This window comes from Hyperolius riggenbachi, chromosome 4 (assembly GCF_040937935.1).
Source record: "Hyperolius riggenbachi isolate aHypRig1 chromosome 4, aHypRig1.pri, whole genome shotgun sequence".
Classification (NCBI taxonomy): Eukaryota; Metazoa; Chordata; class Amphibia; order Anura; family Hyperoliidae; genus Hyperolius; species Hyperolius riggenbachi.
The window spans coordinates 31,822,347-31,849,578 of record NC_090649.1 but is presented as its reverse complement, the minus strand read 5'-3'; the positions used below and the strand labels follow the sequence as shown (position 1 = coordinate 31,849,578).

The following is a 27,232-nucleotide window of genomic DNA, read 5'->3' as shown; positions in this document are numbered from 1 at the left end:
TCCAGCAGGTCTCCTGTCAGGGCTGGTCAGGTAAGGTCTAGTCCGGCAGGTCTCCTGTCAGGGCTGGTCAGGTAAGGTCTGGTCCAGCAGGTCTCCAGTGAGGGCTGGTCAGGTAAATTCTAGTCCAGCAGGTCTCCTGTCAGGATTGGTCAGGTCTGGTCTGGTCCAGCATGTCTACTGTCAGAGCTGGTCAGGTAACTTCTAGTCCAGCAGGTCTCCTGTCAGGGCTGGTCAGGTAAGTTCTGGTCCAGCAGGTCTCCAGTCAGGGCTGGTCAGGTAAGTTCTAGTCCAGCAGGTCTCCTGTCAGGGCTGGTCAGGTAAGTTCTGGTCCAGCAGGTCTCCTGTCAGGGCTGGTCAGGTAAGTTCTGATCCAGCAGGTCTCCACTCTTAGCAGCGCTGTGACAGCTTCAAGAGGAGTGCGCATGCGCAGTGCAGTCCTTTGGCTGTAGTCACTGAGTCACATGACAGGCTTGCTGTGTGTACAGAATGACAGCTGTGCGCTCCGCCTACCACGGCTCCGCCCCCAACATCTGACAAGCGCTGTACAGTAAGTGACGTCACTCAGTCACATGATCGGCCGTCCTCGGTACAGTAGCGGCCTCACTATGGCAGCGGCGGCGAAGAGGTGAGGGGAGCGCAGGCCGCCATGCCGCACAACACGGCGAGGGACGCCGCCCGGAGGAAGAGGAGGAAGCGGCGGAAGAAGAAGAAGGGTCGCACCTGGGCTGAGGCCGCCAGAACGGTGAGAGGCGGTGCTGGAGGGCCTAGTGACAGGGGGCGGAGCCAGGGGAGGGGCCTGACACATAAAAAGCATGGACTGAGAGGAGGAGTCTGACTACCAGTTTATGCTGGAGGAGGAGCCTGACAACCCATATTGCATCGAGGGGGAGGATTCTGACTCCCAGATATAGAGTAAAGCATGGCCTGACCACCAGCTTATGGAGCAGGAGGGGTTTGACGCCCCATATTGCATTCCAGGAGAGGGGGAGGAGTCTAACACCCAGAAGATAGAGTAAGGGAGGGCCTTACCACCAGCTTATGGTGGAGGAGGGGCCTGACACCCCATATTGCATCCTAGGAGAGGGGGAGGAGTCTGACACTCAGAATACAGACTGCAGGGAGGGCCTGACGACCAGCTTATGGAGTAGGAGGGGCCTGACACCCCATATTGCATCCTAGGAGGGGGGAGGGGTCTGACACCCAGAATACAGAGTGCAGGGAGGGCCTGACCACCAGCTTATTGAGTAGGAGGGACCTAAATACCCATATTGCATTCCAGGAGAGGGGGAGGAGGCTTACACCCAGAATATAGAGTGCAGGGAGGGCATGACCACCAGCTCAGTGTTCTCCCCAGGCTCTTTTAGCCGGGTACTCCACCCGGCTAGATTTGGTGACCACCCGGCTGTCATCGGCTCACCTCTTCACCTCCTCCTATGCTGTAAGCAGAATTGCCCTGCATTTTCATCTCGCCCCACCCGGCTACTTTTTCATGCCACCCGGCTGAAAAAAAATTCTGGGGAGAACACTGTAGCTTATGGAGTAGGAGGGGCCTGACACCCCATATTGCATCCTACAAGGGGGGAGGGGTCTGACACCCAGAATACAGACTGCAGGTAGGGCCTGACCACCAGCTTATGAAGTAGGAGTGGCCTAACTACCCATATTGCATTCCAGGAGAGGGGGAGGAGTGACACCCAGAATACAGACTGCAGGGAGAGCCTGACCACCAGCTTATGAAGTAGGAGGGGCCTGACAACCCATATTGTATCCTAGGAGAGGGGGAGGAGTCTGACACCCAGAATACAGAGTGCAGGGTGAGCCTGATCACCAGCTCATGGAGCAGGAGGGGCCTGCGGAATAGTGATGGAAATTCCGGCTCTTCTCGGAGAATCGGCTCTTCTGAATCGGCTCCCATTAAAGAGCCGGCTCTTACGGCTCTCAATCGGCTCTTCATTAAATATCACTGGACACCACTCAGAATCGGAGTAAAAGCCCCGCCCCCCGTCTCCATGACAACTCCAGACTGCTTCTCTGACTGGGGCAATCCCTCCTGCTACTGCTCTGCTCCGCCCCATACACTCCTACAAGCTGCAAGAGGAGGACTACATCTCCCAGCATGCCTCAGCACCCTTTATTACACAGCAAAGCAGAGCTGTGTGGGGCGGCTGAGGCATCGGCTCTTTCAAAACTGAGAACCGGCTCTTGTCATTCGCAGCAAAGAGCCGGCTCGTTCGCGAACGACCCATCACTACTGCGGGGGGGGGGGGGATCTGACATACATAGCAGAGTGCAGGGAGGCCCTGACTACCTGCTTATGGAGTAGGAGCTTATTGCATCCTAGGAGAGGGGGAGGAGTCTGACACCCAGAATACAGAGTAAAGCATGGCCTGACCACCAGCGTATGGTGTAGGAGGGCCTGACACCCCATATTGCATCCTAGGAGAGGGGGAGGAGTCTGACACCCAGAATACAGAGTGAGGGGAGGACCTGACCACCAGCTTATGGAGTAGGAGGGGCCTAACAACCCATATTGCATCTTAGGAGGGGGGGAGGGGTCTGACACCCAGAATACAGAGTGCAGGGAGGACCTGACCACCAGTTTATGAAGTAGGAGGGGCCTAACAACCCATATTGCATCTTAGGAGAGGGGGAGGAGTCTGGCACTAATACAGACTGCAGGGAGAGCCTGACCACCAGCTTATGGTGTAGGAGGGGCCTGATACCCCATATTGCATCCTAGGAGGGGGGAGGGGTCTGACACCCAGAATACAGAGTAAAGCATGGCCTGACCACCAGCTTATGGAGTAGGAGGGGCCTGACACCCCATATTGCATCTTAGAAGAGGGGGAGGAGTCTGGCACTAATAATACAGACTGCAAGGAGAGCCTGACCACCAGCTTATGGAGTAGGAGGGGCCTGACAACTCATATTGCATCCTAGGGGAGGGCCTAGGCATTATCTTATGGAGAAGGGGAGGCTAGAGGAAAGAGAGGAGTCTGATGCCCAGAACACAGCGTGCTGGGAGTAGGAGGGCCCTGGACAACCATTATAACTTATGGAGGCGTGGCCTGACAACCCATACTGTGGCCTAAGAGAGGGGGAGTAGTCTGACAACCAGAATACTGTACAGAATGCATGCACAGCTTGACCGTCAGTTATAAAGCAGTGGGGAACTGACAGTCCATACTGCATCCTGGGGGAGGGGACTGACACCCAGAACCCTGAATGCTTTACCACCCAACAATGGATTGGGAGGGGCCTGACAACCCTTGCTGTGGCCAGGCCTGGAGAGAGAGGACAGGTAAGGATGATTGATATTGCAGGTGAGGAAAGGGTTAATAATGTAATAGGTGAGTGAGGTAAGGAAAGAGTTAATGAAGTGATATAGGTGACAAAAGGCAGTGATGGAACAAGTGAGAGAGGGAAGGAAAGAGTTAATGTAACACTGCGGTTGATGGCTGAGGTCGGGAAAAGGTTAATGATGTGAGGTGACAAAGGGAAGGAAAGGGTTAATCACAGGTGACAAAGAACCAAAATGTTAAAAACCTAGCATGTGACAATAAAAAAAAAAATAGTTGTAATAGATGTAACAGATGGCTGAAGGGAGGGGAAGGGTTAATGAGGTGACAGGGGAGGAAAGGGTTAATGAAGTACGGTGACATGGGAGGACAGAGGTGACAGGAGTGGTTAATGCTGGGACATGCCATGCGATGGCCAGAGGGGACAGTGCAGACGTGGCACTGTACTGGCAGAGCTGTGGCCGGTGGTGAGAGGTGTGAGGAGGAAAGGGTTAATGCAGGAGCAGAAAGGAGCTTTGCTGTAATGATGTGACAGGTGACAGAGGGGAGGGGAAGGCGGATGCTGGGAAAAGTGATGTCTAAAACCTCACCAGCAGCTCAGCCTGTTGTCAATGGGTTATCCCATATATGTTTCTGTGTATCGCTCACAAGACAGCAGCACTGATAAGGGGCCCCTTAAAGAGGAACTCCAGTGAAAATAATGTCATAAAAAAAGTGTTTCATTTTTACAAAATTATGTATATATGATTTAATCTTTCCTCTTCCTGATTTACATTCTGACATTTATCACATGGTGACATTTTTACGGCTGGCATGTGATGTCACTGGAAGGAGATGCTGCTTGCTTTTTTTTGGCAGTTGGAAACAGCTGTAAACAGCTGTCATTTCCCACAATGCAACGAGGTTCACAGACAGGAAACTGCCAGGAGTATGGTCCTGACATCACACTGTAGGAGGGGTTTCACCACAATTTTTCATACAATCCTTCAGGGCAAGGTGAGACGTCGCTCCTCCCAGACGCAGGAACAGACAGCACTCCCCCTATAAAATAGTCACATGGTCAGTACACCCTCAGTGCTGTTTGTTCCTGCGTCCAGGCAGGTCGGCATCTCCCCTGGGAGTGGGACCTGTGTGCTGGGCTGCAGGTTGCATTCCTTAGGGTGGGCTGAGACTGTGGCACTGAGGCAGTCTAGCCCATCGTCCCATGCTGGAACTTTTGTGGGACTTGCCTACCTTTCTTCCCCTATGAGGGGCAGCAAGAGTAGAGGGCGTGGAGGCTTCCCCTGGTGATCGGTGGAGCGGAGACCGGAGGTAAGCGGCAGCTGACGGTGCAGAGCGGGTCTGTTTGCACGTGCAGAGAAGTGCTGACTCTTCCTGGTCGGATGCGAACGGATGTGCGCATGTCGCCTACGTGACGCATAGTTTCCGGCGGGTAGGCCGGAACTCGCGTCTTATTGGAGGCTGGCTGTCTGTCTCTCAGTTTCTTCCGGTCCCGCCTCTCCTACACTGATTGCCGGAAGATATTTCAGGGGAAAGCCGCGCGGCTGCAGTCGGTGAGAGACAGCGTCTTGGGCTGGATGTGGACAGATCATGTCGGCCACAGACAAGACGGAAAGCAGCTCAACGGCTCAGAAGGTGAGATGGCTGAATCTCGTTCTGGGGCTGTTTGTACATTTGCTCACTTTGATAACATTTAGAGAGGGGATATCTCTGATGTTGTTTGTTTATTGGGCTATGTATTTCAGGTGAAAGGGTCAGAGTCGGCTGACAAGACCAGGCCTCCACCTACATACAAAAGATGTCCAGTGTGTAATGCTAAATTGGCGTTGCCATATGCAAAAACCTTATGCCAATTATGTATGGATAAGGTTATGGGGGAGCAATCAGGTCCTTCTGTGCAGGACACTTTGAAAGCATTTAGAGAGGAGATTAATGCCTCATTAGAATCATTTAAATCATCCCTCTCTAGTTCAGGACAGTCATCATCACAGGATGTTGGGGTGGTGCCTGCTCTAGAAACTGATAGTCTGGAAGTCACGGAGACAGGGGTCAGCTCTGATGATTCAGACAATAGAGAGATGGACTCAGAGTCAAACTCTAGATTTAAGTTTCGCATTGAGGATACTGAGATGTTGATTGCAGCTATCAATGATACTTTAGAAATAAATAAGGATAATTCAGCTAGCCTTTCTGTCCATGATCAATTGTACAAAGGTATGGAAGAAAGGGAAGGGCTGGTGTTTCCTGTGCATAAGGCTATCAAACAGTCCATACTGAAGGAATGGACTGATCCAGAAAAAAGACTTTTATTATCCAAAGCATTAAAACGAAGGTTTCCGTTTTCTGCAGAGGATACTACTCTTTGGGATAGATGTCCTAAATTAGACACCCCGTTTTCCCAGGTAACAAAGCAGGGAGATCTGGCGTTTGAAGATCTTGGAGATCTTAAAGATCCGATTGACAAAAAATTGGACGCGTATCTTAAACGATCTTGGGAAGCTAGTGCTACGTCGTTCAGACCAGCAGTTGCTTCCACCTGTGTGGCGAGGACACTTGAATTGTGGATTAATCAGTTAAAGTCTAGCATTTTAGCAGGTGCCTCGGTGGAGCAATTATTAAATTCTATTACAATTTTGCTCAAAGCCGCGGCATATTTGGCCGATGCTTCGGCCGAATTGGTTAGGTTCACGGCTAGGTCCACAGCCTTGATAAATGTTTGCCGTAGAGCCTTGTGGCTGAAAACTTGGGATGGCAATCTTACATCAAAAAATAGGTTATGTGGCGTTCCGTTCACAGGAGACCTTCTCTTTGGTCCGGAGCTGGACTCAGCTCTGGAGAGGACTTCTAATAAAAAGAAAACGTTCCCTAGAAAGCAGAAATTGGTGCCTAATAAAACTTTTTTTCGTAGGCCCAAAATTAATCAAAGGGAGCAGGCAAAAGATCAAAAGAAAGGTAAAAGATGGGCTTTTGATAGATCAGGAAAGGGGGGTTTCAGAGCTAAGGCCCTTGAAGCCCCGTCTAAAGCGCAGTGACTCTTTTCTGGCGGTGGGGGGAAGATTAAGATACTTTTACCACGCGTGGAGTCAGGTGACGAAAAGTCCATTCATTCGTCAACTGATTCGATTCGGGTATCGCATAGAATTTGCCCACCCTCCTCCGTCGAGATATGTAATATCAGAGCCACCAAGAGACCCAGCTCTGGCTCCAGAGATTCTGGAGATCTTACAAAATATGTTGGATCAAAAGGTAATTCGAAAAGTACCACTAAAAGAACAAAAGAAGGGGTTTTATTCGACAATTTTTGTAGTAAAAAAACCCTCAGGGAAGTACAGATTGATTCTAAATCTGAAGACCCTGAATCCATTCATGAAAAAGAAAAGATTTCGGATGGAATCAATTTTTTCCGTGAGGGATCTGTTGTTTCCAGGAGCGTTCATGGCGTCTCTGGATCTAAGAGACGCCTACTGGCACGTTCCGATTCACGTAAAGTCACAGGAATTCCTGAGGTTTGCGGTAAGGGTAAACGGGGTTGTGATGCATTTCCAATTCGTTTGCCTCCCGTTTGGAATAACTTCAGCCCCAAGAATGTTCACCAAAATTCTGGGAGAAGCTTTAATTCCTATAAGAGAAAAGTCGATACTGGTGATTCCATACCTAGACGACTTACTGTTATTAGCCAATTCAGTGGAGGAGATGGAAAACGTATTAAAGGTAGTTTCCAACCACCTTCAGTCTCTGGGTTGGATAATCAATCTGGACAAGTCATCACTTGTTCCGAGTCAGAAAATAATTTTTCTGGGAATATTAATAGACTCAACAAGTCAGAAAATGTTCCTTCCACCAGAAAGGGTGGTGAAATTAAAAGGGGCTGTGCAAGGTTTACAGAAAGACCCGAGTCCATCCTTGAGAACGATTTCTCGAGTGGTGGGTCTAATGTCTTCCACAATGGTGGCAGTACCGTGGGCGTTAGCTCATTTGCGGAAGTTACAGACATTTCTACTACAAAACTGGGACGGGCGTCCTCAGACGCTGGATTTCAGGGTAGGCATCACAGAAACTGTTGTGTTATCTCTTCAGTGGTGGTTGATGGAATCAAATCTTGTGAAGGGCAGTCTTTGGAGAAATCCAACAGACTTCATCCTAACTACGGATGCAAGTTCGTGGGGATGGGGGGCCCACATAGGACACAAAGCGTTTCAGGGGAAGTGGACAAAAACCGAATCCCTAAGGTCATCCAATTGGAGGGAGCTAAAAGCGGTGCAGTTGGCTTTACTGGAGTTACAGTCGACAGTAAACCAGTCTCATCTACTGATTCAGTCAGACAATATGACTGTAGTGGCATTCATAAACAAGCAGGGAGGCACGCGATCCCCGTTATTACAGGAGGAAGCGGAGAAAATTTTATCATGGGCAGAAAGCCATGTATTATCCTTGAGAGCACTTCATCTCAAGGGAACATTAAATATGGATGCAGACAAGCTGAGCAGGAACAGGCTTCTATCCTCAGAGTGGTCTCTGAACAAGGAAGTGTTCCGGTATATAACAGAAAGATGGGGAATGCCAACAATAGATTTGTTTGCAACAGAGGAAAATTGTCAGGTCAAACAATTTTTTTTTTTTTTCGTTGAATCCGAGGAACAATTGTATGGGAGTGGATGCGTTCAATCAGAAATGGGATTTCCCCCTTCTGTACGCATTCCCACCACTGACTCTAATTCCGGCAGTACTAGACAAATGGAGAAGTTGCAGAGCTCCGATGATAATGATTGCTCCGATCTGGCCAAGAAGGAGTTGGTTTGCAAGGATCAGGTATCTGTCGTCAGGGGAGCCTTGGCGACTTCCAGAAAGACCAGACTTGCTCCATCAGGGGGAAATATGGCATCCTCATCCAGGCAGTCTGAGTCTGGCGGTTTGGATCCTGAGCTAGTGTTGCTTAGGAAGATGGGGGTGTCGGATAAGACGGCTGGTACTTTAATTTCCAGCCGTAAAGAGGTGACAAGAAAAATTTACTTGAAATACTGGAAAACTTTTCATTCCTGGTTAAAAGACTCAAAGTTTGATAGCCTTTCCATTCCAGCGGTTTTGGATTTTCTCCAGGACGGTTGGGAAAAAAGAATATCAGTCAGTACTTTGAAAGTACAGATTTCAGCCTTGTCGGCTTTTTCAGGCATTCCAATTTCTTCCTCACCTTTGATTATAAGGTTTATAAAAGCAGTGTCTAGGAAAGTCCCAATGTTTAAGCCGTATGTTTCACCTTGGGATCTGTCTGTAGTTCTAAACGGTTTGTGTAAGAGTCCGTTTGAGCCTTTGCAGAATGCGTCATTAAAGTTGTTGACTTTTAAAACAGTGTTTCTGGTGGCAGTGACTACGGCAAGGAGAGTGAGTGAGATCCAAGCCTTATCAATAAAGAGCCCGTATTTTCAGGATTTTCAGGATAGACTTATTCTTCAGACGGATCCTAAATTTTGTCCCAAAGTTATGTCAAAATTTCATAGGTCACAAGATATTGCGCTGCCTACTTTTTCGGTAAACCCAAAAAGTGAGAAAGAAGAGTTTTTTCACATGCTAGATGTTAGGAGATGTGTATTAGAATATATAGACAGAATTGCAAATATCAGGAAATCAGATTCCTTATTTATTCTGCATTCAAGTAGGAACTTGGGTCAGAGAGCTTCAAAATCCACTATAGCCGGTTGGATCAAGCTAGCTATTGTTGAGGCATATAAGATTATGGGAGCTGAGGTTCCAGCATCATTTAAAGCACACTCCACTAGAGCTATGGCAACGTCATGGGCTAATCATGCAGGCGCTTCACCTGAGCAGATTTGTAAAGCGGCTACGTGGTCAAGCTTTTCAACATTTATTCGTCATTATCGTATTGATGCAATGTCGGCTAATGACCAAGCGTTTGGAAGAAAAGTTCTCCAAGCGGTGGTCCCACCCTGAGGTTGTATTACTTGTTAATCGTCTCACCTTGCCCTGAAGGATTGTATGAAAAAATCAGAGTTAGTACCTGCTAACGATGTTTTGAACAATCCTTCAGGGCAACGATCCCACCCGGGTGTTAGTGTTTTGTCTGTGTGAAATAGTGGCACATTGTGGGTTAGTGGTTGTTCACCTGTCCGGTACTTGGCTTAACGCACTGAGGGTGTACTGACCATGTGACTTTTTTATAGGGGGAGTGCTGTCTGTTCCTGCGTCTGGGAGGAGCGACGTCTCACCTTGCCCTGAAGGATTGTTCAAAACATCGTTAGCAGGTACTAACTCTGATTATCAGCCATACAGCGCCCCCTGATGATCAGTTTGTGAAAAGGAATAGATTTCTCATGGGAAAGGGGGGTATCAGCTACTGATTGGGATAAAGTTCAATTCTTGGTCACGGTTTCTCTTTAAAGTGGACCTGAACTCTTGCACAGGACACAAGGAAAACAGAGAAATGCACCCTGTAGGTATTTAAAGAGTTTACCCTGTCTAATTCCCCCTCATTTGTGTCTAATCGCAAGTGTAATTTGATCTCTCAGCTGTGTTAGCTCCGGAATCTCCTCTGCCAGAGAAGCTCATTTGTAAACACAGGACGTTAACCCTATGTCTTCAGATTTATTGCAGGAATTGTATAAGCTGTAACAAAGAAATGTCTTTCTGTAAAGGCCCGTTTCCACTTGTGCGGTGCAAATTCGTTGCGAAAAACGCGAAAACGAATTTGCATGTGGATGCGAATTCGTACACAAATTTTACTGCGAATTGATGTACATTTTTGCGTTTTTGTGTAGGTATGCGAATTTAACCATGTCAGTGCCTGTGTGCTTTAACATTGATTTTAGGCGAACACGTACGCGAATTTGCATGAAAAACGCGTGCGAATTTCCTATTAAATACATTGTATGCGAATCGCACACCGCCTTGCCATGCACATTTTTCCTGCACAGAAAACCACAAAGAATTCCTGACAAGTGGAAACAGGCCCATCCACTTGTATTGGTTATGCAAATCTGCATGCAGGAAACGCGCGCAGAATCGCTATAGTGGAAACGAGCCCTTAAAGGAGTCATCAGGCAAATTTAACAAAAAAAAAGCTTTACTCACCTGGGGCTTTCTCCAGCCCCTAGCAGCTGACTGTCCCACGCTTTCACCTCCGCTCCCCGCCGCTGTCCTGGTCTCCGTTCTCGGTCCGGAAGCCGACCCCGAGGTCGTCTGCACTGCGCATGTGCGAACCGCCGCTGTCAATCAAGCCCACTTTGTACGGGGCTTACTGCTCAGGCGCAGACTTTTTTTTGTTAAATTCGCCTGATGACTCCTTTAACCTCCCTGGAGGTAAATTGATTTGCGACCGCGTGGCCGCGGGAGGTTTTTTTTAGCCTAGTTTTTTTTTTTCATGTAGCTAGCCTATCGCTAGCTACAGGATTCCCCCCTCCCTGCGGCGTCCCTCCCACCCCTCCGATCGCCGCCGGGGGGCTTGCCCATAATGAAATCCCATTCAGAACGGGATTTCCTTTAGGGCTTCCACCGTCGCCATGGCAAAATCGGCCCACCAGGGCCTGAGAAATCCTCCGCGGCGGCATACCCCGAGCTCAGCTCGGGATTACCGCCAAGGAGGTTAAGGTTATTATGCTGTTGCTTATTTTTTAGAGCAGAGAGGAAGTTCTGAGTTCAGTTTTGCTTCAACAGTACAATGTTTAGTGAATGGCCATATTTTTGATGAGATTATTCAGATTGTTTTGCATGAAAACAGAGAAGCTGCTGAGCTCAGTCCATCCTGAACAATCTGCAATGGCATGGATCAAATAAATACCATCATTTATTTCCATCTGTACGGGATTTTTTAAAGTGGACCTGAACTCAGAACTTCCTCTCTGCTCTAAAAAATACACAACAGCATAATAACTTTTAAAGAAAAACATTTCTTTGTTGCAGCTCATACAAATCCTGCAATAAATCTGCAGTGTGTCTACTTCCTGCTTTCATGGAAGCAGACATATTGTTATCATCCTGTGTTTACAAATTAGCTGCTCTGCCCTGGCAGAGGAGATTCCTGAGCTGTCACAGCTGAGAGATGAAATTACACTTGTGATTAGCCACAGATGAGGGGGAATTAGACAGGCTAAACTCTCTAAATACATACAGGGTGCATTTCTCATGTTTACCTTCTGTCCTGTGCAAGAGTTCAGGTCCATTTTAAAGTGAACCCGAGGTAAGAGTGATATGGAGGCTGCCATATTTATTTCCTTTTAAACAATACTAGTTGCCTGGCAGCCCTGCTGATCTATGTGGCTGCAGTAGTGTCTGAATCACACCAGAAACAAGCACGCAGCTAATCTTGTCAGTTCTGGCAATATTGTCAGAAACCCCCGACCTGCTGCATGCTTGTTCAGGGGCTAGGGTTGAAAGTATTAAGCTGGCCATACACTAGGCCGATTACCCGCCGATCGACAGCAGATTCGATCACTGGGATCGAATCTGCTGTCAAATCGTTCACGCTAAACGCTAAATTTCGATCGATTTCGTCCCGAAATAGATCGGTCCCATCGATCGCTCCGTGCGGGAAATTACCGTTGATCGCCCGCGAGTAGGGAGCGCATCGCTAGCGGCATACGATCAACGCAGGTATACATTACCTGAAGCTGGCTCCCGGCATCTTCTCCGCATCACCTCCCGGCTCGCATCTTCTCCGCATCGCGGCATCCGCGTATAACTTCCTGTGTCACTGCAGTGACACAGGAAGTACAAATAGAGGGTGCTCTATCTGTACTTCCACTGTCACTGGAGGGACAGAAAGTTATACGCGGATGCCGGACGCCGTGATGCGGAAGGTGATGGGAGAAGATGCCCGGGACCAGGCTTCAGGTAATGTATGGGGGGGGGGGGGGGAGACGACAGCGGCAGCTCAGCAGATGGTGAATCGGTTTCAGGCTGAAATCGATTCACAATCTGTTTGTAGTAAAGGCAGCCATACGATCCCTCTCTGATCAGATTCGATCAGAGAGGGATCTATCTGTTGGTCGATCTTATGGCAAATCGACCAGTGTATGGCTACCTTTAGAGGCAGAGCATCAGCAGGACAGCCAGGCAACTGGTATTGCTTAACCTTCCTGGCGGTAAGCCCGAGCTGAGCTCGGGCTATGCCGCCGGAAGGCACCGCTCAGGCCCCGCTGGGCCGATTTGCATAATTTTTTTTTTGCTACACGCAGCTAGCACTTTGCTAGCTGCGTGTGCATTGCGCTCGCCGCCGATCCGCCGCTATCCGTCGCGCCCCCCCCCCCCCCCGACCCCGTGCACTGCCTGGCCAGTCAGTGCCAGGCAGCGCTGTGGGGTGGATCGGAGTCCCCTTTGACGTCACAACGTCATCCCGCCCGTCGCCATGGCGATGGGGGAAGCCCTCCAGGAGATCCCGTTCTTTGAACGGGATCTCCTGATCTCCAATCGCCGGAGGCGATCGGAGGGGCTGGGGGGATGCCGCTGAGCAGCGGCTATCATGTAGCGAGACCTTGTCTCGCTAGATGAAAAAAAAAAAAATTAAAAAAACATGGCTTTGCTGCCCCCTGGCGGATTTTGATAAACCGCCAGGAGGGTTAAAGAAAACCTGTAACTAAAAACAGTTCCCCTGGGGGTTACTCACCTCGGGTGGGGGAAGCCTCCGGATCCTATCGAGGCTTCCCCCATCCTCCTGGGTCCCACGACGGTCTCGCTGTGCTCCTCCGAACAGCGGGGATGTAAATAGTTACCTTCCCGGGTCCAGCACAGGCGCCGTATCGGCTCTCCGCACGGAGATGGGCTGAAATAGCCGATCGCTGTCGGTCCGCTTTACTACGCAGGTGCAAGTCTCCTGTGCCTGTGTAGTAGAGCGTACCCAACAGAGTGTGGTTATTTCCGTCTTATTTCCGTTGTGAGATCCGCAACAGCGCCCCCTGCTGGAGCCCGGGAAGGTAAATAGATCAAGGCTTGTCGAGCGTGGATTGCGGGACGCATGCTTGTTTCAGGTGTGTGATCCAGACACCACTGAACAGAAAGATCAACAGCACTGCCAGGCAATGTGCATTGTTTAAAAGGACATAAATATGGCAGCTTCCATAGGTCTCACACCTCGGGTTCCTTTGAAGGCGGTGAATTCACTGTCATTCAGCTGCTCTTGTTTACTGGTTGGGGGCTTTCTAGGGATCGGCACGGGCGGAGTGGACAGGCGGCTTTCCCATGGAGTTGTCTGAGCACAGCAGTTTTTGGCTGCTAGGTAACGCCACCACATGCGCGGTGCTGCTGAATGTTGCTGATCAGCTGCATGTAATTGCCTGACAAGCAGTTCAGCCACTTGTGGAAAAGATTCCTTAGGCCTCGTTCACACTATGGGCTCCATTCACAAATGCGGGATAACTGCTATCACAGCAGTTATCACGCGATCTGCCGCTCGCATGTGATTGTGCGGAAACCTTCGCTTATCACGTGAACTAACGCTGTTCACGTGAAAAGCACTGCGAGCGGCAGATCGCATGATAACTGGTGTGATAGCAGTTATCACGCATTTGTGAATCGAGCCCTATACTCGCTGCTGTGCGCATTTCAGCAGCATGTATGGTGTGCGATCAGCAAGATAGACAGCACTTCCCTCTTTCTGACTATATGCGCTGCGCGCTATTACACTGCTGCACGCATTTCTGGCAAAGTGCATCGCTGATCCCATTCACTGTAAGGCCTCCTTTCCACGAACCGCTGATAGGCAGTGAGATGCCTCTCAAACTCTCTCAACTGCTCACTGCTGCCTGGTAACTGCTCACTGCAGCCTGGTAACTGCTCACTGCTGCCTGGTAACTGCTCGCTGCAGCCTGGTAACTGCTCGCTGCAGCCTGGTAACTGCTTACTGCAGCCTGGTAACTGCTTACTGCAGCCTGGTAACTGCTTACTGCAGCCTGGTAACTGCTTACTGCAGCCTGGTAACTGCTTACTGCAGCCTGGTAACTGCTTACTGCAGCCTGGTAACTGCTTACTGCAGCCTGGTAACTGCTTACTGCAGCCTGGTAACTGCTTACTGCAGCCTGGTAACTGCTCACTGCTGCCTGGTAACTGCTCACTGCAGCCTGGTAACTGCTCACTGCAGCCTGGTAACTGCTCACTGCAGCCTGGTAACTGCTCACTGCAGCCTGGTAACTGCTCACTGCAGCCTGGTAACTGCTCACTGCAGCCTGGTAACTGCTCACTGCAGCCTGGTAACTGCTCACTGCTGCCTGGTAACTGCTTGCTGAGCACACAGTTCAACTGTCCATGAAAAACAGCCCTAAGAGCTCCTTCCCACTACAAGAGCTTTTCTAAGCGCTTTGTGATTTTAAAAGCTCTTGCTACTGTTATCCTATGTCCATGCAGTCAGAACGCAAACGATCGCACGCTGTCTGCGCTACGCTGCTGATCCCATCTCTTAGGACTCTTTTCCACGGACTGTTGAGCTGTGTGCTCAGCAAGCAGTTACCAGGCAGCAGCGAGCAGTTGCCAGGCAGCAGCGAGCAGTTGCCAGGCAGCAGCGAGCAGTTGCCAGGCAGCAGCGAGCAGTTGCCAGGCAGCAGCGAGCAGTTGCCAGGCAGCAGCGAGCAGTTGCCAGGCAGCAGCGAGCAGTTGCCAGGCAGCAGCGAGCCGTTGCCAGGTAGCAGCGAGCCATTGCCAGGCAGCAGCGAGCAGTTACCAGGCAGTTTCCATGTAGTATGAGTTAACTACACAATCTGAACATAATATTCAGTATCTGTTGGCCCACATACTACACAGAGATGGTAAAATTGGTCAGTGATTGGCCAATCAGGATTGAAAGTGTATACCAGGCTTTAGTTTGCTGTGCTCTGTAGGGAGTACATAGTAATGTATCATTGCGTGTTTTGGAAATTGGCAGCAGAAGGTATTTGATTTACACATGTCTGGGCAGTAATGAGTTAATGCGATGAGCTAGGCCAGCAGGTGGTGTAGCAGTGAGGTCACACACAGGATACAGTGCAATCTGCTGCTTGTTTACATACTGATCTCCTCTCCACTGCAGCTGTGCTAGATCCCCCTACAGGTAGACAGAGGAACTGCACGCCACCTGCAGCCTGAGGTGAGAGACATGTGAAAGCTGACATATTTATTTCCTTTTAAGCAATACCAGTTGCCTGGTTGTCCTGCTGATCCTCTGCCTCTTATACTTTTAGTCATAGACCCTGAACAAGCATGCGGCAGATCAGATATGTTTCTGACTGAAGTGTGACTGAATTAGCAGTATGCTTGTTTCAGGTGTGTGATTCAGACACTATGGCCCAGTGCACACCAATAACCTCCAGCAGATCCGCAAAACGCTAGAGGTTTTTGAAGCAGATTTCAGAGCGATTCTAGGCATGTTCAGAGAGGTTTTCTAAACATGCCTAGCGGTTTCTGGAGCGATTTTGTGTAGCGGATTACAAATATTGTTCCAGTAAAGCTGTTATTGAACAGCTTCTGTAACAAAAACGCCTGGAAAACCGCTCTGATCTAGCGTTTTTCAGGGCGGTTTTCCACTTTCCTATACTTTACATTGAGGCAGAAACGCCTCAGAAATCTAAAAAATGCTGCAGCCCGGGAGTTTGCATTTGTGGAAAAACTAACCGCTCTGCTGTGCACCAGCCCATTCACTTTCATTAGCCAAGCGGTTTCCCCCTGGAAGCGCTTTACAAACCGCTCCAGAACCGCTCTGGTGTGCACCAGCCCTTTGGCAGCCAGAGAGATCAGCAGAACAGCCAGGCAACTGGTATTGTTTTAAAGGACATAAATATGGCAACCTCCACATCTCTCACCGAGGGTTACTTTTAGGCCTCTTCAGTGTTCTGCTAACAATTTTTTTCCATCCGGGTGGCATAAAAAAGTAGCTGGGTGGCATGAAATAGTAGCCGGGTGGGGCGAGATGAGAGAATGGAAGGCGGGAGCTTTTCTGCACAACTCTGCTTAACCTGCTGAGCGGTCTGGACGAGCTCAGCACGTCCAGTACCACCGGAGCCTGCCGATTTGGCTCAAATAAAAAGCAGCACACGCAGCCGGCACTTTGCCAGCCGCGTGTGCTGCCTGATCGCCGCCGCTCTGCGGCGATCTGCCGCGAGCAGCGGCGAAAGAGGGTCCCCCCAGCCGCCTGAGCCCAGCGTAGCCGGAACAAAAAGTTCCGGCCAGCGCTAAGGGCTGGATCGGAGGCGGCTGACGTCAGGACGTCGGCTGACGTCCATGACGTCACTCTGCTCGTCGCCATGGCGACGAGGTAAGCGAAACACGGAAGGCCGCAATGAACTCATTGTGTTAATTGTGTTACATTCCGTGTTACTTCTGGCCGCCGGAGGTGATCAGAAGAACGCCTCCGGAGCGCCCTCTAGTGGGCTTTCATGCAGCCAACTTTCAGTTGGCTGCATGAAATAGTTTTTTTTTTATTAAAAAAAAACCCTCCCGCAGCCTCCCTGGCAATCTTAATAGAACGCCAGGGGGGTTAAAACATAGGAGGAGGTGAGCTGATGACAGCCGGGTGCTCACCAAAACTAGCCGGGTGGAGCACCCGGCTAAATGGGCCTGGGGAGAACACTGCTCTTTTCCACGAACTGTTGAACTGTGTGCTCAGCAAGCAGTTGTCAGGCTGCAGTGAGCAGTTGTCAGGCTGCAGTGAGCAGTTGTCAGGCTGCAGTGAGCAGTTGTCAGGCTGCAGTGAGCAGTTGTCAGGCTGCAGTGAGCAGTTGTCAGGCAGCAGTGAGCAGTTGTCAGGCAGCAGTGAGCAGTTGTCAGGCAGCAGTGAGCAGTTGTCAGGCAGCAGTGAGCAGTTACCAGGCAGCAGTGAGCAGTTACCAGGCAGCAGTGAGCAGTTACCAGGCAGCAGTGAGCAGTTACCAGGCAGCAGTGAGCAGTTACCAGGCTGCATTGAGCAGTTACCAGGCAGCAGTGAGCAGTTGTGAGAGTTTGAGAGGCATTTCACTGCCTGTAAACAGTTTGTGGAAAAGGGGCCTTAAAGAGAGTCTGAAGCGAGAATAGATCTCGCTTCAGACCTCATAGATAGCAGGGGCACATGTGCCCCTGCTAAACCGCCACTATCCCGCGGCTTAACGGGGGTCCCTGATCCCCCAAATCCCCTCCGAGCAACCGGGGATCTCTTCCTGGTTGGGGCAGGGCTAACCGCCGCAGCCCTGCCCCACGCGCGTCTGTCAGCGCGTATCTCCGCCTCTCCCCCGCCCCTCTCAGTCTTCCTTCACTGAGAGGGGCGGGGGAGAGGCGGCGATGCGCCGCTGACAGACGCGACTGGAGGCAGGGCTGCAGCCGTTAGCCATGCCTCCATGAGCGACCAAGTCTGCGACCAAGTGTCGCAGTGGGGGGTTTGGGGGTGAAGGGACCCCCGTTTAGCGGCGCGATAGCGGCGGTTTAGCACTATGAGCTCTGAAGCGAGAATTATTCTCGCTTCAGAGTCTCTTTAACCTGAAGTAGAAGAGGTATGGAGGCTAGTGATAAGCCAAAATGTTGTAGATTGGGTGGGAAATAGCAACATGTGTACTCATCAGTTAACATGGTGTTTATGAGACTTCCAGATATTTGTTAATGTTTGCAATCACAGCGCATGCGGGACAAAGAAGGAAACGGACTATAAAAAGCATTTCTTTTGCATGAAGTGATCATTTGCATGTGTGCAGCAGTTTGAGGCCTCTTTTCCACGGACGTCTGAGCTGCTCGTTTGTCGTTCGATCCCTGGGGGGTCCCGGCCCAAAATATCCATCTTTCTAACCTTCCTGACAAACCTATGCAGCAGATTGAATCATGGGTTTGGAAAGATTTGTATCTGACGTGTGTACCCAGCATTAGGTTTGGATCCCACTAGAGCGTTTATTTCAGTGTTTATGGAGTGCTTTCAATCGCTAGCGATTTCCCCTAATGCTCTGCCAATGTAAATGAATGGGGCAGATTCCACTACAGTGATTGCGATTAAGAAAATCACAGTCGCAGGATATGCAGCATTTTGGGAGCGTTCCCATCCTAATAAATTGTACAGGAGCCAGGAAATTGCCCCCAAATCGCTTGCAAAACGCTATAACTAATCGCTAGCAACAGCGCTTTCTAGTGGGTTCCAGGCCTAGACAGGAGTTTTAGTTGCAGAAGCCTCATAATGTACAAAAGGTAACATTTTAGCGCTGTTATTATTATGGTTTTAGATGTTAGTTTAGGTTCTGTTCAGATATTGTAAAAATAAGCCATTTCATTTATTATGTCATAATCACTAAAGGTACTCTCTAACCAATAAGACTAGTGTTAGCGTGGGTACACATGGCGTGCTTATTGCTCAGCATTCTGTAGGTGGGCACGGACCCATTCTGCATCACAGCCCCCCCTCCTGTTAGCGTGTGTACACATGGCGTGCTTATTGCTCAGCATTCTGTGGGTGGGCACGGACCCATTCTGCATCACAGCCCCCCCTCCTGTTAGCGTGTGTACACATGGCGTGCTTATTTGGCTCCGCATTCTGTAGGTGGGCACGGAGACATCCTGCATCACAGCCTTGCGTTAGCGTGTGTACACATGGCATGTTTATTTGGCTCCGCATTCTGTAGGTGGGCACGGACCCATCCTGCATCACAGCCTCCCGTTAGCGTGTGTATACATGGCGTGTTTATTTGGCTCAGCATTCTGTAGGTGGGCACGGACACATTCTGCATCACAGCCCCCCCGTTGGCGTGTGTACACATGGCATGTTTATTTGGCTCAGCATTCTGTTAGTGGGCACGGACACATTCTGCATCACAGCCCCCCCTCCTGTTAGCGTGTGTACACATGGCGTGCTTATTGCTCAGGATTCTGTGGGTGGGCACGGACCCATTCTGCATCACAGCCCCCCCTCCTGTTAGCGTGTGTACACATGGCGTGCTTATTGCTCAGCATTCTGTGGGTGGGCACGGACCCATTCTGCATCACAGCCCCCCCTCCTGTTAGCGTGTGTACACATGGCGTGCTTATTTGGCTCCGCATTCTGTAGGTGGGCACGGGCCCATCCTGCATCACGGCCCCCGTTAGCGTGTGTACACATGGCATGTTTATTTGGCTCCGCATTCTGTAGGTGGGCACGGACCCATTCTGCATCACGGCCCCCGTTAGCGTGTGTACACATGGCATGTTTATTTGGCTCCGCATTCTGTAGGTGGGCATGGACACATTCTGCATCACAGCCCCCCCGTTGGCGTGTGTACACATGGCATGTTTATTTGGCTCAGCATTCTGTAGGTGGGCACGGACACATTCTGCATCACAGCCTCCCGTTAGCGTGTGTACACATGGCATGTTTATTTGGCTCAGCATTCTGTAGGTGGGCACGGACACATTCTGCATCACAGCCTCCCGTTAGCGTGTGTACACATGGCATGTTTATTTGGCTCAGCATTCTGTAGGTGGGCACGGACACATTCTGCATCACAGCCTCCCGTTAGCGTGTGTACACATGGCGTGCTTATTGCTCAGCATTCTGTGGGTGGGCACGGACACATTCTGCATCACAGCCCCCCCGTTGGCGTGTGTACACATGGCGTGCTTATTGCTCAGCATTCTGTAGGTGGGCACGGACACATCCTGCATCACAGCCTTGCGTTAGCGTGTGTATACATGGCGTGTTTATTTGCCTCAGCATTCTGTAGGTGGGCACGGACCCATTCTGCATCACAGCCCCCCCGTTAGCGTGTGTATACATGGCGTGTTTATTTGGCTCAGCATTCTGTGGGTGGGCACGGACACATCCTGCATCACAGCCTCCCGTTAGCGTGTGTACACATGGCGTGTTTATTTGGCTCCGCATTCTGTAGGTGGGCACGGACACATTCTGCATCACAGTCTCCCGTTAGCGTGTGTATACATGGCGTGTTTATTTGGCTCAGCATTCTGTGGGTGGGCACGGACACATTCTGCATCACAACCTCCCGTTAGCGAGTGTACACATGGCATGTTTATTTGCCTCAGCATTCTGTAGGTGGGCACGGACACATTCTGCATCACAACCTCCCGTTGGCGTGTGTACACATGGCATGTTTATTTGCCTCAGCATTCTGTAGGTGGGCACAGACACATTCTGCATCACAGCCTCCCGTTAGCGTGTGTATACATGGCGTGTTTATTTGCCTCAGCATTCTGTAGGTGGGCACGGACACATTCTGCATCACGGCCCCCGTTAGCGTGTGTATACATGGCGTGTTTATTTGGCTCAGCATTCTGTAGGTGGGCACGGACCCATTCTGCATCACGGCCCCCGTTAACGTGTGTATACATGGCGTGTTTATTTGCCTCAGCATTCTGTAGGTGGGCACGGACCCATTCTGCATCACAGCCCCCCATTAGCGTGTGTACACATGGCGTGTTTATTTGGCTCAGCATTCTGTAGGTGGGCACGGACCCATCCTGCATCACGGCCTCCCGTTAGCGTGTGTACACATGGCGTGTTTATTTGCCTCAGCATTCTGTAGGTGGGCACGGACCCATTCTGCATCACAGCCCCCCCGTTAGCGTGTGTACACATGGCATGTTTATTTGGCTCAGCGTTCTGTGGGTGGGCACGGACACATTCTGCATCACAACCTCCCGTTAGCGAGTGTACACATGGCATGTTTATTTGCCTCAGCATTCTGTAGGTGGGCACGGACCCATCCTGCATCACAGCCTCCCGTTAGCGTGTGTATACATGGCGTGTTTATTTGGCTCAGCATTCTGTAGGTGGGCACGCACCCATTCTGCATCACAGCCCCCCATTAGCGTGTGTACACATGGCGTGTTTATTTGGCACAGCATTCTGTAGGTGGGCACGGACCCATTCTGCATCACAGCCTCCCGTTAGCGTGTGTACACATGGCATGTTTATTTGGCTCAGCATTCTGTAGGTGGGCACGGACACATTCTGCATCACAGCCTCCCGTTAGCGTGTGTACACATGGCATGTTTATTTGGCTCAGCATTCTGTAGGTGGGCACGGACATATTCTGCATCACTACCCCCCTCCTGTTAGCGTGTGTACACATGGCGTGTTTATTTGGCTCAGCATTCTGTAGGTGGGCACGGACACATTCTGCATCACAGCCTCCCGTTAGCGTGTGTACACATGGCGTGCTTATTGCTCAGCATTCTGTGGGTGGGCACGGACACATTCTGCATCACAGCCCCCCCGTTGGCGTGTGTACACATGGCGTGCTTATTGCTCAGCATTCTGTAGGTGGGCACGGACTCATCCTGCATCACAGCCCCCCCGTTAGCGTGTGTACACATGGCGTGTTTATTTGCCTCAGCATTCTGTAGGTGGGCACGGACCCATTCTGCATCACAGCCCCCCCGTTAGCGTGTGTATACATGGCGTGTTTATTTGGCTCAGCCTTCTGTAGGTGGGCACGGACACATCCTGCATCACAACCTCCCGTTAGCGAGTGTACACATGGCATGTTTATTTGCCTCAGCATTCTGTAGGTGGGCACGGACACATTCTGCATCACAGCCTCCCGTTAGCGTGTGTACACATGGCGTGCTTATTTGGCTCAGCATTCTGTAGGTGGGCACGGACACATCCTGCATCACAGCCTCCCGTTAGCGTGTGTATACATGGCGTGTTTATTTGGCTCAGCATTCTGTGGGTGGGCACGGACACATTCTGCATCACAGCCCCCCATTAGCGTGTGTACACATGGCATGTTTATTTGCCTCAGCATTCTGTAGGTGGGCACGGACACATTCTGCATCACAACCTCCCGTTAGCGAGTGTACACATGGCGTGTTTATTTGCCTCAGCATTCTGTAGGTGGGCACGGACACATTCTGCATCACAGCCCCCCCGTTGGCGTGTGTACACATGGCATGTTTATTTGCCTCAGCATTCTGTAGGTGGGCACGGACACATTCTGCATCACAACCTCCCGTTAGCGTGTGTACACATGGCATGTTTATTTGCCTCAGCATTCTGTAGGTGGGCACGGACACATTCTGCATCACAGCCCCCCCGTTGGCGTGTGTACACATGGCATGTTTATTTGCCTCAGCATTCTGTAGGTGGGCACGGACACATTCTGCATCACAGCCTCCCGTTAGCGTGTGTATACATGGCATGTTTATTTGGCTCAGCATTCTGTAGGTGGGCATGGACACATTCTGCATCACAGCCTCCCGTTGGCGTGTGTACACTTGACATGTTTATTTGGCTCAGCATTCTGTAGGTGGGCACGGACACATTCTGCATCACAGCCTCCCGTTAGCGTGTGTATACATGGCATGTTTATTTGGCTCAGCATTCTGTAGGTGGGCACAGACATATTCTGCATCACAGCCTCCCGTTAGCATGTGTATACATGGCGTGTTTATTTGGCTCGCATTCTGTAGGTGGGCACGGACACATTCTGCATCACAGTCTCCCGTTAGCGTGTGTATACATGGCATGTTTATTTGGCTCAGCATTCTGTAGGTGGGCACGGACACATCCTGCATCACAGCCTCCCGTTAGCGTGTGTACACATGGCGTGTTTATTTGCCTCAGCATTCTGTAGGTGGGCACGGACACATTCTGCATCACAACCTCCCGTTAGCGAGTGTACACATGGCATGTTTATTTGGCTCAGCATTCTGTAGGTGGGCATGGACACATTCTGCATCACAGCCTCCCGTTGGCGTGTGTACACTTGACATGTTTATTTGGCTCAGCCTTCTGTAGGTGGGCACGGACACATTCTGCATCACAGCCTCCCGTTAGCGTGTGTATACATGGCATGTTTATTTGGCTCAGCATTCTGTAGGTGGGCACGGACACATCCTGCATCACAGCCTCCCGTTAGCGTGTGTACACATGGCGTGTTTATTTGCCTCAGCATTCTGTAGGTGGGCACGGACCCATTCTGCATCACGGCCCCCGTTAGCGTGTGTACACATGGCATGTTTATTTGGCTCAGCGTTCTGTAGGTGGGCACAGAGACATTCTGCATCACAGCCTCCCGTTAGCGAGTGTACACTTGGCATGTTTATTTGGCTCAGCATTCTGTAGGTGGGCACGGACACATCCTGCATCACAGCCTCCCGTTAGCGTGTGTACACATGGCGTGTTTATTTGCCTCAGCATTCTGTAGGTGGGCACGGACCCATTCTGCATCACGGCCCCGTTAGCGTGTGTACACATGGCATGTTTATTTGGCTCAGCGTTCTGTAGGTGGGCACGGACCCATTCTGCATCACAGCCCCCCCGTTAGCGTGTGTATACATGGCGTGTTTATTTGGCTCAGCCTTCTGTAGGTGGGCACGGACACATCCTGCATCACAACCTCCCGTTAGCGAGTGTACACATGGCATGTTTATTTGCCTCAGCATTCTGTAGGTGGGCACGGACACATTCTGCATCACAGCCTCCCGTTAGCGTGTGTACACATGGCGTGCTTATTTGGCTCAGCATTCTGTAGGTGGGCACGGACACATCCTGCATCACAGCCTCCCGTTAGCGTGTGTATACATGGCGTGTTTATTTGCCTCAGCATTCTGTAGGTGGGCACGGACCCATTCTGCATCACGGCCCCGTTAGCGTGTGTACACATGGCATGTTTATTTGGCTCAGCATTCTGTAGGTGGGCATGGACACATTCTGCATCACAGCCTCCCGTTGGCGTGTGTACACTTGACATGTTTATTTGGCTCAGTTTCTGTAGGTGGGCACGGACACATTCTGCATCACAGCCTCCCGTAAGCGTGTGTATACATGGCATGTTTATTTGGCTCAGCATTCTGTAGGTGGGCACGGACACATCCTGCATCACAGCCTCCCGTTAGCGTGTGTACACATGGCGTGTTTATTTGCCTCAGCATTCTGTAGGTGGGCACGGACCCATTCTGCATCACGGCCCCCGTTAGCGTGTGTACACATGGCATGTTTATTTGGCTCAGCGTTCTGTAGGTGGGCACAGAGACATTCTGCATCACAGCCTCCCGTTAGCGTGTGTATACATGGCATGTTTATTTGGCTCAGCATTCTGTAGATGGGCACGGACACATCCTGCATCACAGCCTCCCGTTAGCGTGTGTACACATGGCGTGTTTATTTGCCTCAGCATTCTGTAGGTGGGCACGGACCCATTCTGCATCACGGCCCCGTTAGCGTGTGTACACATGGCATGTTTATTTGGCTCAGCGTTCTGTAGGTGGGCACGGACACATTCTGCATCACAACCTCCCGTTAGCGAGTGTATACATGGCGTGTTTATTTGGCTCAGCATTCTGTAGGTGGGCACGGACCCATTCTGCATCACAGCCCCCCCGTTGGCGTGTGTACACATGGCGTGTTTATTTGGCTCAGCATTCTGTAGGTGGGCACGGACACATTCTGCATCACAGCCTCCCGTTAGCGTGTGTACACATGGCGTGCTTATTGCTCAGCATTCTGTGGGTGGGCACGGACACATTCTGCATCACAGCCCCCCCGTTGGCGTGTGTACACATGGCGTGCTTATTGCTCAGCATTCTGTAGGTGGGCACGGACACATCCTGCATCACAGCCTTGCGTTAGCGTGTGTACACATGGCGTGTTTATTTGCCTCAGCATTCTGTAGGTGGGCACGGACCCATTCTGCATCACAACCTCCCGTTAGCGTGTGTATACATGGCGTGTTTATTTGGCTCAGCATTCTGTAGGTGGGCACGGACCCATTCTGCATCACAACCTCCCGTTAGCGTGTGTATACATGGCGTGTTTATTTGGCTCAGCATTCTGTAGGTGGGCACGGACACATCCTGCATCACAGCCTCCCGTTAGCGTGTGTACACATGGCGTGTTTATTTGGCTCCGCATTCTGTAGGTGGGCACGGACACATTCTGCATCACAACCTCCCGTTAGCGAGTGTACACATGGCATGTTTATTTGCCTCAGCATTCTGTAGGTGGGCACGGACACATTCTGCATCACAGCCTCCCGTTAGCGTGTGTATACATGGCGTGTTTATTTGGCTCAGCATTCTGTGGGTGGGCACGGACACATTCTGCATCACAGCCTCCCGTTAGCGTGTGTACACATGGCGTGTTTATTTGCCTCAGCATTCTGTAGGTGGGCACGGACCCATTCTGCATCACAGCCCCCCCGTTAGCGTGTGTACACATGGCATGTTTATTTGGCTCAGCGTTCTGTGGGTGGGCACGGACACATTCTGCATCACAACCTCCCGTTAGCGAGTGTACACATGGCATGTTTATTTGCCTCAGCATTCTGTAGGTGGGCACGGACCCATCCTGCATCACAGCCTCCCGTTAGCGTGTGTATACATGGCGTGTTTATTTGGCTCAGCATTCTGTAGGTGGGCACGCACCCATTCTGCATCACAGCCCCCCATTAGCGTGTGTACACATGGCGTGTTTATTTGGCTCAGCATTCTGTAGGTGGGCACGGACCCATTCTGCATCACAGCCTCCCGTTAGCGTGTGTACACATGGCATGTTTATTTGGCTCAGCATTCTGTAGGTGGGCACGGACACATTCTGCATCACAGCCTCCCGTTAGCGTGTGTACACATGGCATGTTTATTTGGCTCAGCATTCTGTAGGTGGGCACGGACATATTCTGCATCACTACCCCCCTCCTGTTAGCGTGTGTACACATGGCGTGTTTATTTGGCTCAGCATTCTGTAGGTGGGCACGGACACATTCTGCATCACAGCCTCCCGTTAGCGTGTGTACACATGGCGTGCTTATTGCTCAGCATTCTGTGGGTGGGCACGGACACATTCTGCATCACAGCCCCCCCGTTGGCGTGTGTACACATGGCGTGCTTATTGCTCAGCATTCTGTAGGTGGGCACGGACACATCCTGCATCACAGCCCCCCCGTTAGCGTGTGTACACATGGCGTGTTTATTTGCCTCAGCATTCTGTAGGTGGGCACGGACCCATTCTGCATCACAGCCCCCCCGTTAGCGTGTGTATACATGGCGTGTTTATTTGGCTCAGCCTTCTGTAGGTGGGCACGGACACATCCTGCATCACAACCTCCCGTTAGCGAGTGTACACATGGCATGTTTATTTGCCTCAGCATTCTGTAGGTGGGCACGGACACATTCTGCATCACAGCCTCCCGTTAGCGTGTGTACACATGGCGTGCTTATTTGGCTCAGCATTCTGTAGGTGGGCACGGACACATCCTGCATCACAGCCTCCCGTTAGCGTGTGTATACATGGCGTGTTTATTTGGCTCAGCATTCTGTGGGTGGGCACGGACACATTCTGCATCACAGCCCCCCATTAGCGTGTGTACACATGGCATGTTTATTTGCCTCAGCATTCTGTAGGTGGACACGGACACATTCTGCATCACAACCTCCCGTTAGCGAGTGTACACATGGCGTGTTTATTTGCCTCAGCATTCTGTAGGTGGGCACGGACACATTCTGCATCACAGCCCCCCCGTTGGCGTGTGTACACATGGCATGTTTATTTGCCTCAGCATTCTGTAGGTGGGCACGGACACATTCTGCATCACAACCTCCCGTTAGCGTGTGTACACATGGCATGTTTATTTGCCTCAGCATTCTGTAGGTGGGCACGGACACATTCTGCATCACAGCCCCCCCGTTGGCGTGTGTACACATGGCATGTTTATTTGCCTCAGCATTCTGTAGGTGGGCACGGACACATTCTGCATCACAGCCTCCCGTTAGCGTGTGTATACATGGCATGTTTATTTGGCTCAGCATTCTGTAGGTGGGCATGGACACATTCTGCATCACAGCCTCCCGTTGGCGTGTGTACACTTGACATGTTTATTTGGCTCAGCCTTCTGTAGGTGGGCACGGACACATTCTGCATCACAGCCTCCCGTTAGCGTGTGTATACATGGCATGTTTATTTGGCTCAGCATTCTGTAGGTGGGCACGGACACATTCTGCATCACAGCCTCCCGTTAGCGTGTGTATACATGGCATGTTTATTTGGCTCAGCATTCTGTAGGTGGGCACGGACACATCCT

At 50.8% G+C, this 27,232-nt stretch overlaps 1 protein-coding gene across 1 annotated transcript in view; it reads left to right on the top strand.

Annotated features, from left to right (window-relative positions):
* Positions 1 to 544: 544 nt before the first annotated feature.
* Positions 545 to 27,232, top strand: part of ASXL2 (ASXL transcriptional regulator 2) — a 141,627-nt gene continuing 114,939 nt past the window's right edge. Inside the window, exon 1 of the mRNA XM_068279915.1 lies at positions 545 to 742. Within this exon, the coding sequence (XP_068136016.1) occupies positions 647 to 742 (96 nt within the window). The 5' untranslated portion in view covers positions 545 to 646. The remainder of the gene's footprint in view (positions 743 to 27,232) is intronic.